Source organism: Myotis myotis, unplaced genomic scaffold, assembly GCF_014108235.1.
Source record: "Myotis myotis isolate mMyoMyo1 unplaced genomic scaffold, mMyoMyo1.p scaffold_m19_p_10, whole genome shotgun sequence".
Lineage (NCBI taxonomy): Eukaryota > Metazoa > Chordata > Mammalia > Chiroptera > Vespertilionidae > Myotis > Myotis myotis.
The window spans coordinates 67,050,956-67,066,610 of record NW_023416314.1 but is presented as its reverse complement, the minus strand read 5'-3'; the positions used below and the strand labels follow the sequence as shown (position 1 = coordinate 67,066,610).

Genomic DNA, 15,655 nt, shown 5'->3' with positions numbered 1-15,655 from the left:
GGATATTATTATTCCTCTCTCCACATCAATCTGTGTAGGCATGAGTGCTCTGGGGGTAGCTTCTGGTATGCTTACTGACATAGAGCAACACTGACCAAAAAGGGGGGGGGGAGCCCACTTTCTTAATAGTGCACATTAATGGAAGTAGATTACTTTTTAGATAATGAAATGTGAATATGTCAGGTTTAATGTTCTTTAAAGTTTTGTTTTTTAAGTGATAAGTTCATAAACAATAAAGTTGTGACTTGGGAGATATGAGGGATGGTGATGCTGGGCCTGAACAAATCAGTTTGTCTATCTGATAGAGAGGGAATTTCACCCAGCTCCAAAAATAAAGGCAAGTTAAGTCATTTCTTTTCTTTTTTCTTTTTTAAATATATTTCTTTATTGATTTCAGAGAGGAAGGGAGAAGGAGAGAGAGAGAAACATCAATGATGAGAGAGAATCATTGATCGGCTGCCTCCTGCACACCCGTACTGGGGATCGAGCCCACAACCCAGGCATGTGCCCTTGGCGGGAATCGAACCTGGGACCCTTCAGTCCCCAAGCTGACGCTTTATTCACTGAGCCAAGCCGGCTAGGGCAAAGTTAAGTCATTTCAGCATGGTATGTTTGCATAAAAGTTTGTTGACCTGTGTATGGAGAACCTATCTTTTTTCGTGGTATCAGTTGCCTGTTGTGTCTTGTCACAGTTTAAAAGTAGATCACATCAAGATCTTATCAATACTGAGCACCCATGTGTGAGCCCTATTCCTATCCCTGAACACCTCTAATCAAGGTTGGTACAGTTTGGTGTAGAAATACTCATTTTGAACAGAGCGAGAAAATCATTTGCCATCAGGTCTCCTCATTCCTGTAAATACTGAAATAGTTTCTTCCTTGGTTTAACTTAGGGAATTGCATAATTGTTCAGCAACTTCTATTTGAGCTTTTGCTAGAGTCCAATTAATACATGTTAATGTAATGTTTGTTTCACCAACAAAATAAGGATCATGTTGTCATTTGAGTCAAGAAATAGTTAACAGTTGTGATCCTGAACCTGCTATTGTGACTTAAGGTCCTACCGTCAATTCTAAGCATTAATTAGCTAGTTGGTGAGACTTATTAAAGATGGAACAGCAAGACCCAAAAATAAGAATAAGAATACACATGCGCCCTAACCAGTTTGGCTCAGTGGATAGAGCGTCGGCCTGCGGACTCAAGGGTCCCAGGTTCCATTCCAGTCAAGGGCATGTACCTTGGTTGCGGGCACATCCCCAGTAGGGGGTGTGCAGGAGGCAGCTGATGTTTCTCTCTTATCGATGTTTCTAACTCTCTATCCCTCTCCCTTCCTGTCTATAAAAAATCAATAAAATATATTTTAAAAAAAGAAAGAATACACATGCATGCACACACTCAGCCCTATGCCTACATCTGTATACTCTAACTCATCTTCCCTGGAGTGGTGTAGGAAAGTGCAGCTGGGTACCTGGGTATTTTAAAGTTCCGGTCCACAAAGGTGAACTTTTTAAACCTGTCTCTGAAGATTCTGAGGCCCCAGAAAAAGGCATTCTAACATTTTAACCTGTTTCCTCATTCATCCTGAGTACACCTTTCGGCTGCTCTTGGGCCCTTCCTATTGGCGGCTGTTCTCTAATATCCTCCCATCGTCTTGACTAAAGACAGACTAATGCTTGGTTTAGGGTTTTGTTTTGCCAAGTCATTCCAGCTCGACTCAGCTGTGTTTTCCACCTGCTCATCAGGGAGACATGCATGCAATGGAGCACCCTGGGATAAATGTCTCTTCAGACGCTTCCAACCATCCTTTTGGGAAGGCAGTCATGCAGCTTTCTCCCCGTTTCAAGCCTGACCTCCATTGTGCATTTCAGCCTCTGTTGCTACTGCCCTTTGGAGTTTTTTCACTTCTTTCTCAAGTCCCTTTTCTTCTCTGTTTCTCCTGTCTCTGTTTGTATCCGTGCACAGTGTGTGTTTACTGTTACAAAGGCACATTTTCAGACCCCTACTCCTGTGGTGACGGATACCCTGAGGGTCCCCATGGCAGGACTGGCCTTTTCCCATCAAGTGAGTCCACTGGGAAGAAGGGGATAAATTAGATGGCATCTTTTTATTTAAAAATTGTAAATAAAGTACAGGGTATTGCTATTTAAATGTCCCCAAGTGTTCTGTGGGTTATTTTGAGGCTTGGTAATTGATTTTTAACAGGACATAGCCATAGCAAGAGCAGCCCAAAATAGGTTTTTTCAGTTGCCCCCTCCTAATGATGTGAAAAATACATGGAGTTATTTATATCTTCTTTCCAAATAAACAATCCAAGAGTGGTATTCTTTCTTTTTCAACATAAATAGGAGTCCTCCCATACCCAGAGGTGAGGGAGGGTGTGATTAGAGAGACGCCTTCTGTTCCGAAGGGACCTCAAGGACGAAGGAGAAAATAGAATGACCTGAGAAATACCAATGACTTTGGCTCCAAGTTCTGCCCCGGCTTGTGCTCCACAGACCTGCTGGGCTGGACACAGAAACAGTTAGCTGAAAAAAGGGGGTGGCAAGGGAATCATTTGAGGCCTTGGTAAGGCCACAGAGCTTGGAACCTCAGTCCACTGCAAACAAGTCTGTTTTTTTTTTCATCTAAAAAGAAATGTCCTGGTCTGTCCTTAACCCTTACATCAGGCCCCTAGGACCCTGAGGATGTAGGCTGGGATCCATTCCTTCCCTTTCTTCTAATCTTGATCATTAGTCATGCTCCAGGATTGCCTGTTTTTTCCTCCTCTTTTCCTCTGCCCTTTGTTTTTCTCTTGCTTAGCTCTCAAGCTCTCGCCTTTCCTATCAGCCTGCTGCCCTGGGCGTTGGATCAGCTGACCTGGCTTATCCAGTAGTGTTTGCAGCTGGCTTAAACACCACACATCCTCATCAGGTATCTTTAAAGATGGGGCAGACCCTGGGAGTTCCTGTGGTGCCTCCCTGCCCTGAGGCAGTTGAGAGGCCTCTTGAGATACCAGTTTCATTCTAAGTGTTTGGAAGCAAAGCTCTTCTGTGACTTTGGAGAACTAATGTGACTCTGAGAGGAAGGGGCCTCTTAAACTTCAGAAAAGCAAGAAGAGCTTCTCCCTCTTTCCTTTTCCTTCTGTAGTCATTGCCGTGCATGTCTCCCATTAACTGAGTCCCAGGGAGGATAAAGAGCCAAGGTTTCCTGCTCAGTAGATGGCAGCATTGGTGATGGAGAAACTCAGACAGACACAGATACTATCATGCTAGGCCAGGAGTGTCTTCTGCCTGAGGCTGCCACAATTCACTGTATTTTTTCATTTTTCCCTAAAGCTAATGGTTCCAGGGAAGGAAGGTGGGGTACCTCTTGCTCCCAACCAGCCTGCTCACGGTGCCCAGGCTGATCAGGAGAGATTGGCAACCTACACCCCTTCTGACGGGGCCCACTGTGCTGCCACACCTTCTAGCAGGTGAGTTCCTGTCTTGGCTCTGCCCATGCTCAGGCCAGGGAGGGGCGGGTCTGCCCTGAAACACGCTTATTTGTTATTGGTAGAAAGTGGCTCTCAGCATTGGCTCAGGCTTGGCATCTGCGCCTTGAGTATGCATTCCTTAAAGTTCCCGATAAGAATCTTATATTGCAGCTGGTGTGTAAGGAAGCTGGCCCGGCTTCACTAGTAACAGTAAGCAGCAGGGGCTTGGCTCCTACCACCTTCATCCAGTGAGGGGGTTTTCAGATGTGTTTCTTTTACCCAAGATTTATTCTCGTGGATTCGGTCTTCACTGCTTCCTGAGGACCAGACAGGGTGTGTACCGTGAATCTGAGCCATGGTGCGTCTGTGATGGTGGTCAGGATTGCTTTTCTTTTTCTGCTCTGTGAGTGCTTCATGGAGATCGTTTAGAAAACTATTTTTTCTCATTAAATATTTTTTTTAATCTTTTGTCTTTTTTTGGTTGCAGCAGTTGATACATTCTGTGAAATTTAAATGATACATTGATTAGATAGGAAATGAAAGTTTTCATAATCCCACCTTACAAAGATCACCACTGTTACCTCCTTTCAGAAGAGGAGAGGATTTCAGAAGAATTAAGTAACTTGCCTAAGAGCAGTTAGCTTGCAAAGTGGCTGGCACAAGCCTAGCTAGGCTCCTCGGACTTAAGTCCTGCTCACTCTTTCCATTACACGCGTAGCTCTCCCGTGGGAGCTGGGCTTCTTGATCTGACCTGCCCTCCCTTGACTGGAAGTCCCCAGAGGTAATGACGCTGATTACCCTGCCACATCCTCAATGAACTTTTGGATAATAGAATAGAAATTCCTGTTTTTTTGTTTTGTTTTGTTTTCATTCCCACGGTGGAGCGGTGGGAAGGGAATTGTTTGGGAAGGTCCAATTTTTGCACCTTCCATTAGGAAAAATAATTATTTTCATTCCTGACTTCCCAGCTTCTATCCTCTTATCCCTCCCCCTGTTAGATAATCAAAGGAAGATCCTGTTAGTCCTTTTACACTCTAGTTATTGAGCCTCGACTCCTAGGAGTAAAGACCGGACCCTATACAGGAGGCTCTTAAATGCAGGTGGTCAGAGCACAGGCTTTCCTCAGTGGTTCTCCTCTTGGCTGGAGCCAGAGGCCACTTGGGTTTTACAGCCCTCGCCCCACCTCGAGCCCCTGCTTTTGGCCAGAAGAGCTTTCCTAGAAGCCTCTGCTGCTCTCAGGGCTGTGGCTGCTGGTCTGGCAGCCACAACATGGGCCCTTGTTTCTCTGCTTGGAGCGCCCTCTCATCCAGGACCCAGCATCAGACTGGAGGGTCGCAGAGGGGTCAGTGGGAACAGTGACACTGAATGTATCCTTGACCGGAGGGATGTCGGGGGGTGAGGAGAGGGCAGGATTCAGAGCACAGAGGACCTCAGCCCTGGCGATTTGTCATGGGTTAAAAAGCTCTGGCTCTACAGACAGTTAAATTTGGGGCTCTCGACTTGGAATAATGTTCCTTGTGAGGTAAGGTTTAAATTTCAGCATTGTACTATACCATCTTAATTGCATTTTTAGATAACTAAGCAAAACCAAAATAAGGAGATGGAAAGCAGCTAAAATCTTGAGTCTGTCTGGAATTAATATTTAAATTACAGTTTTGGGGAGCTGCTTGCCTATATGTATGATTGCTATATGCATGATGACTGAAGCTTATTGGTGTTTCATAGAAGCTTTACACAATTGTAACGCTGAATTGTGTTCACATATGCATAGTTTTAGTTGTTTCAGGAAATGTTTCCCTCTGCTCTCAACTTAAGAGGGCAGGGTGACAGTGGCAGCGGACAGAGTGCCGTTTCCCACTGAGTGGGCGGGCGGGGCAATTCCTGCCCTAGGCTGCAGCCCACAGAGGGTGGATTCGTGGGGAACCCAGGAGGCTCTGCTGTGGGTTGGGAATGAGTACCGACATTACATTTCTTTTCCAGCGAGGACACTGAAACCGTATCGAACAGTAGTGAGGGACGGGCCTCTCCCCATGATGTCTTGGAGACCATCTTTGCCCGAAAAGTGGGGGCTTTTGTCAACAAACCCATCAACCAGGTGAGTTTTGTGCCACTGCCACCTGTGAGCCACATCTGAGTAAGGCCTTACAGGCGGGTCTCTTAACTTGGGATTTGTGCAGCCACCGACATTATGTTTGAATTGTATAAGTGTGTGTGAGAATTTTTGTGAAGGGTGTTAATAACCTGTGACACCTTCCAGAAAAAGTTAAGAACTATTTATTGTAGGTGGTAGGAATAGCACCAGTTGTCTGACTGGTGGTGTCAGACCAAACCTGCGTTCAGCAACCTTGGTACTTGGGTTCTGGCTAGGAAAGAATTCAGAGCCAAGACCCAAACTGTAAGAGAACATTTATTGGGTAAGTTACAGAGATAGAGAAATAAGTAATTCTTAGTAGAAATGGGCTTAGGAAACAAATTATGGAGGTAAAGGAAGGGCCCTTGGAGCTTGGGAGTGAGGAAGCTAACGGTAAGGTGCACGGGGGGCTGAGGGGAAAGGGAAGGGCACCAGCGGCTGTGCACCGAGTCCCTTCAGCCTAAGAGTTTTAAGGGTGGAGATTTTAGGGGAGGTCCCAGGGGAAGATCTCAATAAAATATTCAGTAGCTTTCCAGGTGTGTCCATTCAGGGTTGTGGTCTCCGCTGATTGATTGTCTGAACGGGGGTGGGGGTGTGTCTTTTTTATTTTTTAATATATTGTATTATTGAGAGGAAAGGAGAGGGAGAGGGAGAGGGAGAGAAACATCAATGATGAGAGAGAATCATTGACTGGCTGCCTCTTGCATGCTCTCTCCTGGGGATCAAGCCCACTACCCAGGCATATGCCCTTACCAGGAATCTCAAACTGTGACCTCCTGGTTCATAGGTCAGTGCTCTACCACTGAGCCACACGAGCCAGGGGAGGGTGTCATTATTCAGTGATGCTGGTCCCCAAGCCCTCTGTGGCTGGTTTTGTTGCTTATCTGGGCCTGAAGCTGAAATACAACTGAGGCCTAGATGTTATCTCTAGGAAGGAAAGGTCAGGGGGTCCAAACCTCCAGACCAGACCAGTGATATGCTAGGGGAAAAAAAGTCACCCCCAGGTGACTTGAGGGTCCCACCCTACAATTGATTGCTAGGTACCTGGGGTTTTCCATCCTGATAACCTTTTGTACTCGCCCATCGCCTCTCCTCTGCTCATGTCTGTCTAAAACTACCTACAACATATTGTTCTGTGATCTTTTAAGCCTCCTATAGTAGAGGAGGCTAGACACCATTCAGTACAAACACAGTGCACTGAAGTGTCTGCCTCTGAAACTGGACAACCATTGGTTCTAGATGCCTGTCACTACTGGAGCCAGTTAAGTGGAGTCAGGGTTGAATTATACATGAGCATTTGTTCCAGTAATGCTGGCTGAATTGGAGAGCAGCGGGTCATCCACAAAAATCTTCTCTACAACCCTCCCCCTCCCATCAGTCAACTGCTTATATTGGGTAGGACAGAGATTATTACCTGGGCAAAAGGAATAAGAGTGAGTGTGCTAGGGTATTACAAGTGTGAGGAAATAGGCAAAGCAGGCTGGGGTGGGACTCCATTGTTTGGGCAACAAGGTTGTTAATCTTTGCAGGATAATAGGCAGTTCTTGAATGAGAATGGACTGCATTCCAGGGTTGACTCCCAGGTTCAATGATGACTCCCTGGGGCAAGGTTGACTCCCAGTCTCAGGGTGTACAACTCCCAACCAGGTTAGAATGTGCTTTCTTTAATCAGAACAAAACAATCACAGTTAACAGAGCATGGTTAATATTTCTTATTTTATTTCTTACTAGAGGTCCGGTGCACAAAATTCGTACACTTGGGGGTCCTTCAGCCCAGCCTGCGCCCTCTCACAGTCCGGGAGCCCTTGGGGAGTGGGCCTAAGCCATCAGTCAGACATCCTTAGTTCTGCCGTGGAGGTGGGAGAGGTTTACGCCACTGCCGCTGCAGTTGCCAGCCCTGAGCCCGGCTTCTGGCTGAGTGGCGCTCCCCCTGTGGGAGCACACTGACCATCAGGGGGCAGCTCCTGCATTGAGCATCTGCCCCCTGGTGGTCAGTGCATGTTACCGCGACCTGTCATCCGTGGTTTGATCAATTTGCATTTTAGCCTTTTATTATATAGGATAACTAAAACTAGTCCCCAATATTCGATCTCTGCCCCCTAACACCTCGGCCTAACTCAGTAGAAAGTTCCTCTTTGGCTCTGACATTGAATAGCTGTCACTGAGTTACTGTGGGTCAAGCTTCCAAAGCAGAAGTCCTGGGTCTTAGGAAGCCCTAACCCCTGCTTATGCTGTGGGCCTGTGATGAGAGGTGGTGGAAATTGGGGGATCTCCAGCACGAACCTGAGGGGCAGTGTGGTCAGCCTGGTGCGAACTTGCGGGCCTCCAGCTTCTGTCAGCTTCTAGGGAAAAATGGAAGATGGGTGAGGGACAGGCACTAATACTTTCTCCTGTGTCTTTTCAGGTGACATTGACTAGTTTGGACATACCCTTTGCCATGTTTGCTCCCAAGAATTTAGAACTGGAGGATGCTGATCCCATGGTGAGTCTAAAGTTTCCAGTGAGATGGTATGGGAGTTATTGTCCTTCCTGGGCACATCACTGTTCCCAGACCATCAGCCCTGCCTGAGGCTTAGGGATTTGCAGCCAGCCCTTCTCTCTTACAGAACCCTCCATTGTTACAGTAACTTGCCCCCAGTGCACAGAACCAGCCCCTTCCTCTGCTTTATCCTGAACCAGGTGAATCCTCCAGATTCCCCAGAGACTGAATCTCCTCTCCAGGGCAGCCTGCACTCTGATGGCTCTAGCGGTGGCAGCAGTGGCAATACCCATGACGACTTTGTCATGATCGACTTTGTAAGTTGCCTTCACCTTCCTTGACCTTTGCTGCCCCAGGGGAAATAAACCTAGAGGCATCCATTGCACTCTAAGGGGACCTCCTCCACAGGGAACAGAGGGGCCCCCACTGGGCAGTGTATGTGGGAAACCTGCTCCCATAGCCTGCTTGAGTACATTTGGAGAGCAATGAACAAGAAGGCATTTTGTGCCATGTCTTTGATTGACATAATGCAATTCAGCTCTAAATGGAGATTTCCCAGTAGGTTCTATTCCTGCCTGAATGGATAGCCCTATGCTAAGGAAAGGCATTTAAAGCAGTGGTTCTCAACGTTGGCTGCACATTAGAATCACCTGGGAATCTTTTTAAAATCCTGATTTCTGGGCCTCATCCCCCTGGAAATTCTGTTTCTTTGTTACTAATGTTGTGGCCCCACCCCATAACAAAGAAACAGAATTTCCGGAGGATGAGGCCCAGAAATCAGGATTTTAAAAAGATTCCCAGGTGATTCTAATGTGCAGCCAAGGTTGAGAACCACTGATTTAAAGGAAGATGATATAACCCTAACCAGGGAAGGGGAAAGGTAACAGGATTAGAATTCAGCTGTCCAGAAGAGAAAAGGGGTAAGACTTCTCCCCCTAAGATAAGCCTGGAGCAACCATTTCTTTGATAATTTACTGGAAGGAAAGAGGGTTGTTCATCTCTGATTTTCCTCTATGGTCCATGGTAAGCTAAACTGAGTCTGGTCTTATTTTTTAAGAAACCGGCTTTTTCTAAAGACGACATTCTTCCAATGGACTTGGGGACCTTCTATCGTGAATTTCAGAACCCCCCTCAGCTGAGCAGCCTCTCCATAGATATCGGGGCACAGTCCATGGCTGAGGACTTGGTATGGAAACCCCTTCCCCCAACCCCCTTTCATCCTCTGACCTTCCTTCCCCCTTGATGTCGTTTCTGCTCCACAGACCTGGAAGTGTCTTCCTGTTACTGCCCCCTCTCCCACGCCTCCCATCTTCCCGGTAACAGGAAAGAGACTCCGTTAGACCATCTCTTCTTTTTTTTCTTTTTTTTCAGTATCTTCTTTTGATTGCACTTGAGATTTGCATTATGCCCGCAGTCATTGTCTTGAATTTTCTTGCACTCACTTCCTCCTTTTGCACAGGCTCAGCATTTCTTACACACTCCTCTTCAGTGTTTGGTGTCTTCTCCTTGCTGATGCCACTGAGCCCAGCTGCTCTAACAGCTCTCACCTTCAGCTGCTCAGCTTGCCAGGCAGATGCCAGGTGAACAGGGCAGAAGAACCCTTAAGGTCCTGAGCATTGGTGCTCTTGCTCTCTCCTTAGAGGGCCATTCCTCAGCTGGTAGTGCTTCTGTTTAGCCAGGTGTCCTGATACTGTCATTACCACATCTGCACTTGGGGATTCTGTTTCCTGCCTTGCAGTGCCAGGGGTGCCCTGGACGGCCACAAGCTTGGGGTGTCCAGTGCCACGAGATGCCAGGGTCCCTCTGCCTGAAGTGGGATGTCTCCTCCAACACTGAAATCACAGGGATGACTCTAGAATGGGAATCTAGGAATCGCTGCCCTTTTAGTAATAACAATGTAGTAATTATGTAATTATTATTAACATTTATCAAGGCTTTTGAGGTGCCAACCATTTTTCTAACTGCCTTATACCATCTTCAACAACCGAAGAGGTAGGTTGTCTTACCTCATTTTATAGATGAGAAAACTGACACTGTGACCAAATGACTTACCCACAGTCAGACTGAGCTTACAAAACAGAGCTTTGCTCCCAGAGAGTCTGGCTTCTGATTTTAGCCAGTGGAACCCCCACCCCCACACACTTGAAACGTGGTGGGAGGAACTGCCCAGGAAGGCTCTCCAAGTGGTGTTGCAGCCAGTCCTTCCCAAGCTGCTGGCTGCCTGGTGTGTCTGGGCCACTTTAGGAATTCTGAGGTAGGAGATTGTCCCACCTCTTCCAAGTACCTGGTGCCTGTCAGGAAATCTGTGATCATTTAAACTCTTCATACGCAGATTTTCAATGGAGATACACCACAAGATTAGGTCAGATTTTTTTTTTTATAATATTTAAAAAAAAAAATTTTAATTAAAAAAAATTTTTTTGATACCTGAGGGCAGTTAAATTTAACTCCTCTTGGTTCTGTTTCCTTTTTTATTCTCTTCCAACCCTCTCTAACCCACCCCTCCTCTGCTGGTGGCAAGATGCAGGTTCCTAGGCCTCGCCGCAGACCTGCTGACCTAGTCTGTTAGGAGTGTGGTGGGACTGCCTTGTTCACGTGTCCCACCCCGCACAGGGTGTGAAGAATCTTTAACTTTGAGCACTGTAAACCTTCTGTTCAATTCTAGTATCAGTCTAATCTGTGCCAAAGATATTCCATGTTTAATTTCTGTCGTCCTGTGGGTGGTGTGGTCCTTTTTTTTTTTTTTTTAATTAAGAGTTTGGTCAGTTTATTCCTACTCATCCATAGAATGCAGCAGTTTGATGACTTTTTTGTTTTTAATTGTTTTATTGCTTAAAGTCTTACAAAGGGTATTACATATGTCTCCTTTTTTCCCCCTGCCCTTGACAATCCTGGTCCTTTTCTATGTCATTGAGTGTGGGGTCACTTCGATTCCCAAGGCCATTGTGTCAACCCCCTCCCGAGCCCCACAGAACCCTGAAGCCCTTTGTCCGCTGCCTGCACGGTCGCCCTGAATTCCGCTCTCCTGGCCCAGCACTGCTGAGCTGCACACCCTTCCTCAGCCCAGGGTGGCGGCGCTGGCCATCTCTTCAAGGCCCTCCCTGAATGAGCAGCTCTTCTCTCCCCTTCTGGCACAGGACTCGCTACCAGAGAAGCTGGCTGTGCACGAGAAGAACGTCCGAGAATTTGATGCCTTTGTGGAAACTCTGCAGTAAAAGTTGGTGTCCTCGAGTACCAGCAGCTTCCCCTTTTTGTGGTCCCAGGAGACAGAGAGCCTCCCATTCATCAGCTATTCCCATTCCTCGTCCTGCTCCAAGCCAGGTGGAGGGGAGGCTGGTTTCCCCCATGGGGACCCAGAAGTCCCTGCTCTTGCCCCTTGTAGAGATTTCATGGAAGTAGTCGGGCCCTGTGAGAACATTTGAGAGGACTCGCCCTCTGGCCTTGGAGATGGGGAGACTCTTTGTGACAAAAAGGTCCTCTGCAGGCAGGGCCTGCTGCTTCTGTTCACAAAGGCGGCCCTCCCGTTCTTCCCACAACTGGCCCGTTGCCTGTCACCACCAACCATTTAACATTCCAGCTGGTGGCCCAGAGATTGGTGTGGAGGCAGAGAGAGGAAGGAGACAGTGCTGGGAGGAAGGAAGGGCTCTCCGGCTCTGTGTAGCCCCTTTGGTTCTGGTATCTTCCTCTTTCCCTCCCTCTGCCCCCGTACTTTTGGCAATATGACAGGCCTTCTGCCCTAGAGGAGAACTCGAAAGTCAGCCATTCCCACCCTTGAAAGTTGTGCCAGCCCCACCCCAGCAGAGGGTCTGAGCAGCCCTGGCGGCTGCCTGTGCTCAGCTCCTCAGCTACATGGAAACCAAATCCTGTGTCTCTAGGGTTGGAGTCACAGAAGTTCTCTTCTCTTCCCTCCCCTGTTGCTGCTCCTTGGTTTTAGAATATGGTAAATATTTATTACTTTCAGAGAAGTCAGATATTTTATAGAGAAATTATGTTTGAGGTTAGATGTTTTCACTTGGGGAAGGTGAAGGGCCTCTTCCTGGGGCAGGGCCTGTTCCTGGAGGTTCCCCAGATTCCAGGTTGCTGCTCTGGGGGTCTTCCTTCCCACATATGGAAGGTGGGAGCCAAGAACAGGGCTGGCGAGGGCAGCAGACCTCCCAGACTTGCTGCATTTGCACTGACAACAGGCTTTACCTTGGACACCTACCTGTTCCCGGCAAGAGCCTGGACCTCTCACGGCGCCTGCAGTGACTGGCTTTGTTCTGGCAGCCGAGGAAGCCGTGTGTGCTGTATGTGGTGACCCCTGGAGTCGTGCTGCACATTGTGTCCAAGGGCATTATGTGTTCCCACGGGTGGGCCTGGGGATGTCCAGACTGGCCCCTCCTGGGGTACTTGGTTCTGTTCGTCAGGGCTGCGTTATGGGCCCTTTTTTCCTTTCACCTGGGCCTGGCCACCACCCTCCTTTAATCCCACCATCTGTACGCTGCCCTGAGGTTTACTGGTTCCTTGTTGAGAAACTAAAGCTGGCACATGATTGACTTAACCCTTCAGGTATTGTTACTTGGGTAAGTCAAGTGCTTGGCCTCACCCTCCTAGGCTGTCCCTTTACCAGCCTAACTGGTTGTCTTGGCTGTGGAAACCTAGGCCTGCCCCTTTCCTCCTGACCCACCAGGGTGTTCATTGGCAGCAGCTGGAGCACATGGCCCTCAGTTGCTTGTAGTAAATGCATGTGATGTTGTTCCCACGGACGAAGCTGAGCTCTGAGGCCTTGTGGGCCTGATGCCGTCTCCGTGAGGCTGAGCCTGCCTGTGCGTGTTCTCTGCACAAAGAGATGTTCCCAGCCGCGGTGTCCGACTGGCCCTCCTGTCTCTGGGCCAGAGCACCCCCAGGGCCTGCGAAACCATCCACAGCCCAGTGGGTTATCCTCACGGCCCGTGCTGAGAAGGGTGGAGGCCCATGGCAAGTTATCTGTGCCTTCCTCCCCCCCAACCCACCCCAATGTCTCAGCCACTGCCCATTTAAGGCCAAGTGTGGAAGGTCCTGAGTGCACAGACTGAGTCAAGCCTTTGGCCTTGATGTCCTAATTGTTGGCCTGTGCAGGCAGCAACCTTTCCTCAGGACCCCATCAGTGAGAGGCCAAAGAGGAGCAAAGCAATGGTCAAGGCTGGCCCTTGCCCCTCAGCCCTGTACAATGAAAGGTGTGTGCAGAAGTCGGTCTGAACTTCTGCAGCACTGGGGGGCGGGGCTGGGACCAGCCGTCTGTCTCCGGGGGCAGAGTCCCTCCCTCCTCCGGCCTACCTGGTTTGGAAATACTGAGTTAGACTCTAAAATGTGTTCAGATTTCCAATAAATTCTTTTCTGTACTTTACAGCTTCTTGTCCTGCAAGTTGTCTAAAATCCTAGCCCACTGCCTCCCACTTCTGTGCAGGCCAGGGTCAACCACAGGCTCCACGGGAGGGGAAGAACGGTGCCATGTGACGCTGAGAGAGGCTTCTCAGTCACAGCTGTTTTGACTCTAGGCATGTGGCCACCTATCAGCTGTACAAGCCTGGGCTGGTCAGGAAAGCTCTTAGAGCCTCGTTGTCCTGGGTTGTAATGTCCCATTTCGGGGCTTCAGTGAGATGATGTGAATGGAGTAGGTGTGCACGTTAAGCACTCCCAGTAGAATCTCCACAAAATGTAGGCCAGTCTCATCGGCTCTATTCCCCCTGCAGCACATCACTCACCGTGCAGCCTGGCCTGGAGGCGATGGCTGGCCTCTGGCTAGAAGGGAAAGACAACAGACAGCCTTTCATGTTTCCAGCAGAAGCCAGCAGGCGGTGTGGGGCTCCCCAAGCTGCCTTGGATCTGTTTGCTGATCAGTGTATGGGGTTGTGGCTGAGCAAACCAGACTGAAGGGAAGGGGTTGGGTGAGTAGCAGGGAGTCAAGGGCTCATGCCAGTTTGTGTAGCTGCCCAGGGCACTGGGGTGGACTCTTTGGGGATTATTCCTGCCTGGCCCCCTGGGGACTTCTGCAGCAGGCATCTCAGCCCTGGCCAAGCGGCCCCCTGCCTCCCAGTTTGTGCCCCCAGTGGGGGAAGGGAGCTGGAGTGGAGCCAGTGTCCCAGAGGCAGCTGCTGTCTGGGTTGCCTCCAGAGCCCTTCAGGCTGAAGGCAGGCCCCTGGACAGAAAAAGGCTAGTTAGAAAATTCTAATTTCAGCCCAAACCAGGGGCTGAAAAGAATGGGGCCCACCCACTGTAAAAGTCTGGGGAGTCCTCACTGGTTTGTAAACTGCACACAACAATGGTGCCTGACCATTCAGCCAATCAGGATAGAGTTGGTGAAACCCTGGGTTAGAAATGGCAGGGCAGCAAACATTCCCTGGTGTCCTGACCTTCAATTGGGATCCCCCAAAAGCAAAGTGTTCAGTGTCCCCAGCTCTGAAGCTCATGTCGTACCCCTTTAAAGCATATCCCTACAATCCATCCCGAGACCTGCTGTTACTAAGGCAGAGGTACACTGGCTTTTGAGTCACTCAGCAGAGGCCTTGCCAGGAGCCCAACCCAAGTAAACAGCTCTCTCCGTCTCCTGCTCCCTTCCTTGTTGCCCTGGGTCACACCCCTGTGTTCTAAACAGTCACCCAGCTTAGAGCAGAGAAGAGCCATTGAGAGGCCGCCAGTACCTTCTGTTCAGTTACCTGGACGAGGGCCACAGTGTGCAAGGGGACTAGCTTCCTGGAGCTCAGTGCCAGTGTTTATAACCACCATCCTGACAAAGTGGCTTGATCCTGCAGCTCTGGCCCAGCTCCCCCAGCCCAAGCAAGCAATGACGAGAAAACAGAACAGGCCCAGCTGAGGCCGCATGGCCTCCTGATTGCTATTGGCAGGCAAACAGCTAACTGTTGGAACCTGACCTTGACCACTGTGCCAAGGGAAATTCTGGCCTGCCCTCATAGTGACAAACCACTTTTTAAGAAAATTGCAGTAAAATACACACAAATGTTACCATCTTAACTCAAGCAAAGCAAAACCTCAAAAGAGGAAAGGAAAACGGGACCTTTCATGGCTCCATGAAAGGACATGGCAGGTGGAAACGGAGGCTCTCAGAGGAGATGGGGATGCCCGGTGAGGGCTTCAAGCCCAGCTGCTGCACAGGGTGGGACTGTCGCTTTGTTCACCTGGGAAATGTGGTCATTTCGTTACCACAGGGCACTGTTCTGTGCACATTATTTCTGGTCCTCAAATGAAGGAATGGTCTGAGGTGGGGCCAATTTTACAACGATTACCAGTGAGAGCTGGTGGCAAGCGAGGAAACGAAGATTCAAACCCTGTCTGAGTCTAAAACCCATGCTGTTGTCCACCAAAGCCCACTCCATTTGGGGGACAGGAGAGTCCGTGGTCAGAGGTTACTCACATGGCGGCTAGTTGGAATGTTGCAGGTGCCAACACTGGAAGGTGACTGCTCACACTTCTAAGCCTGGAAGACGGTCTCATGCCCACACACACGTGAACCAGATGAGGAAGGGGGTCAGATGGACTGGGCAGGGACTTCCTGAGGCCCCATCTTCTCTCTCGCAGCCACACGCTTCCCACCCAGTTCAGAAACTCCATGCCCACT

At 49.0% G+C, this 15,655-nt stretch overlaps 1 protein-coding gene across 12 annotated transcripts in view; it reads left to right on the top strand.

The window, feature by feature from the left end:
* The window catches only part of ATG13 (autophagy related 13), a 32,556-nt gene extending 19,128 nt beyond the window's left edge, over positions 1-13,428 (top strand). For 4 of the 12 annotated variants that reach the window (XM_036326019.1, XM_036326016.1, XM_036326015.1 and 1 more), the window contains 8 exons: positions 1,963-2,061; positions 2,800-2,910; positions 3,315-3,451; positions 5,432-5,546; positions 7,987-8,064; positions 8,262-8,378; positions 9,119-9,247; positions 11,199-13,428. In XM_036326019.1, the coding sequence (XP_036181912.1) occupies positions 1,963-2,061; positions 2,800-2,910; positions 3,315-3,451; positions 5,432-5,546; positions 7,987-8,064; positions 8,262-8,378; positions 9,119-9,247; positions 11,199-11,276 (864 nt within the window). In that variant the 3' untranslated portion in view covers positions 11,277-13,428. Of the gene's footprint in view, positions 1-1,962; positions 2,062-2,799; positions 2,911-3,314; positions 3,452-5,431; positions 5,547-7,986; positions 8,065-8,188; positions 8,379-9,118; positions 9,248-11,198 lie in introns of those variants that run through there. The other 8 variants (XM_036326021.1, XM_036326018.1, XM_036326025.1 and 5 more) reach the window with 6 other exon arrangements.
* Positions 13,429-15,655: the final 2,227 nt, after the last annotated feature.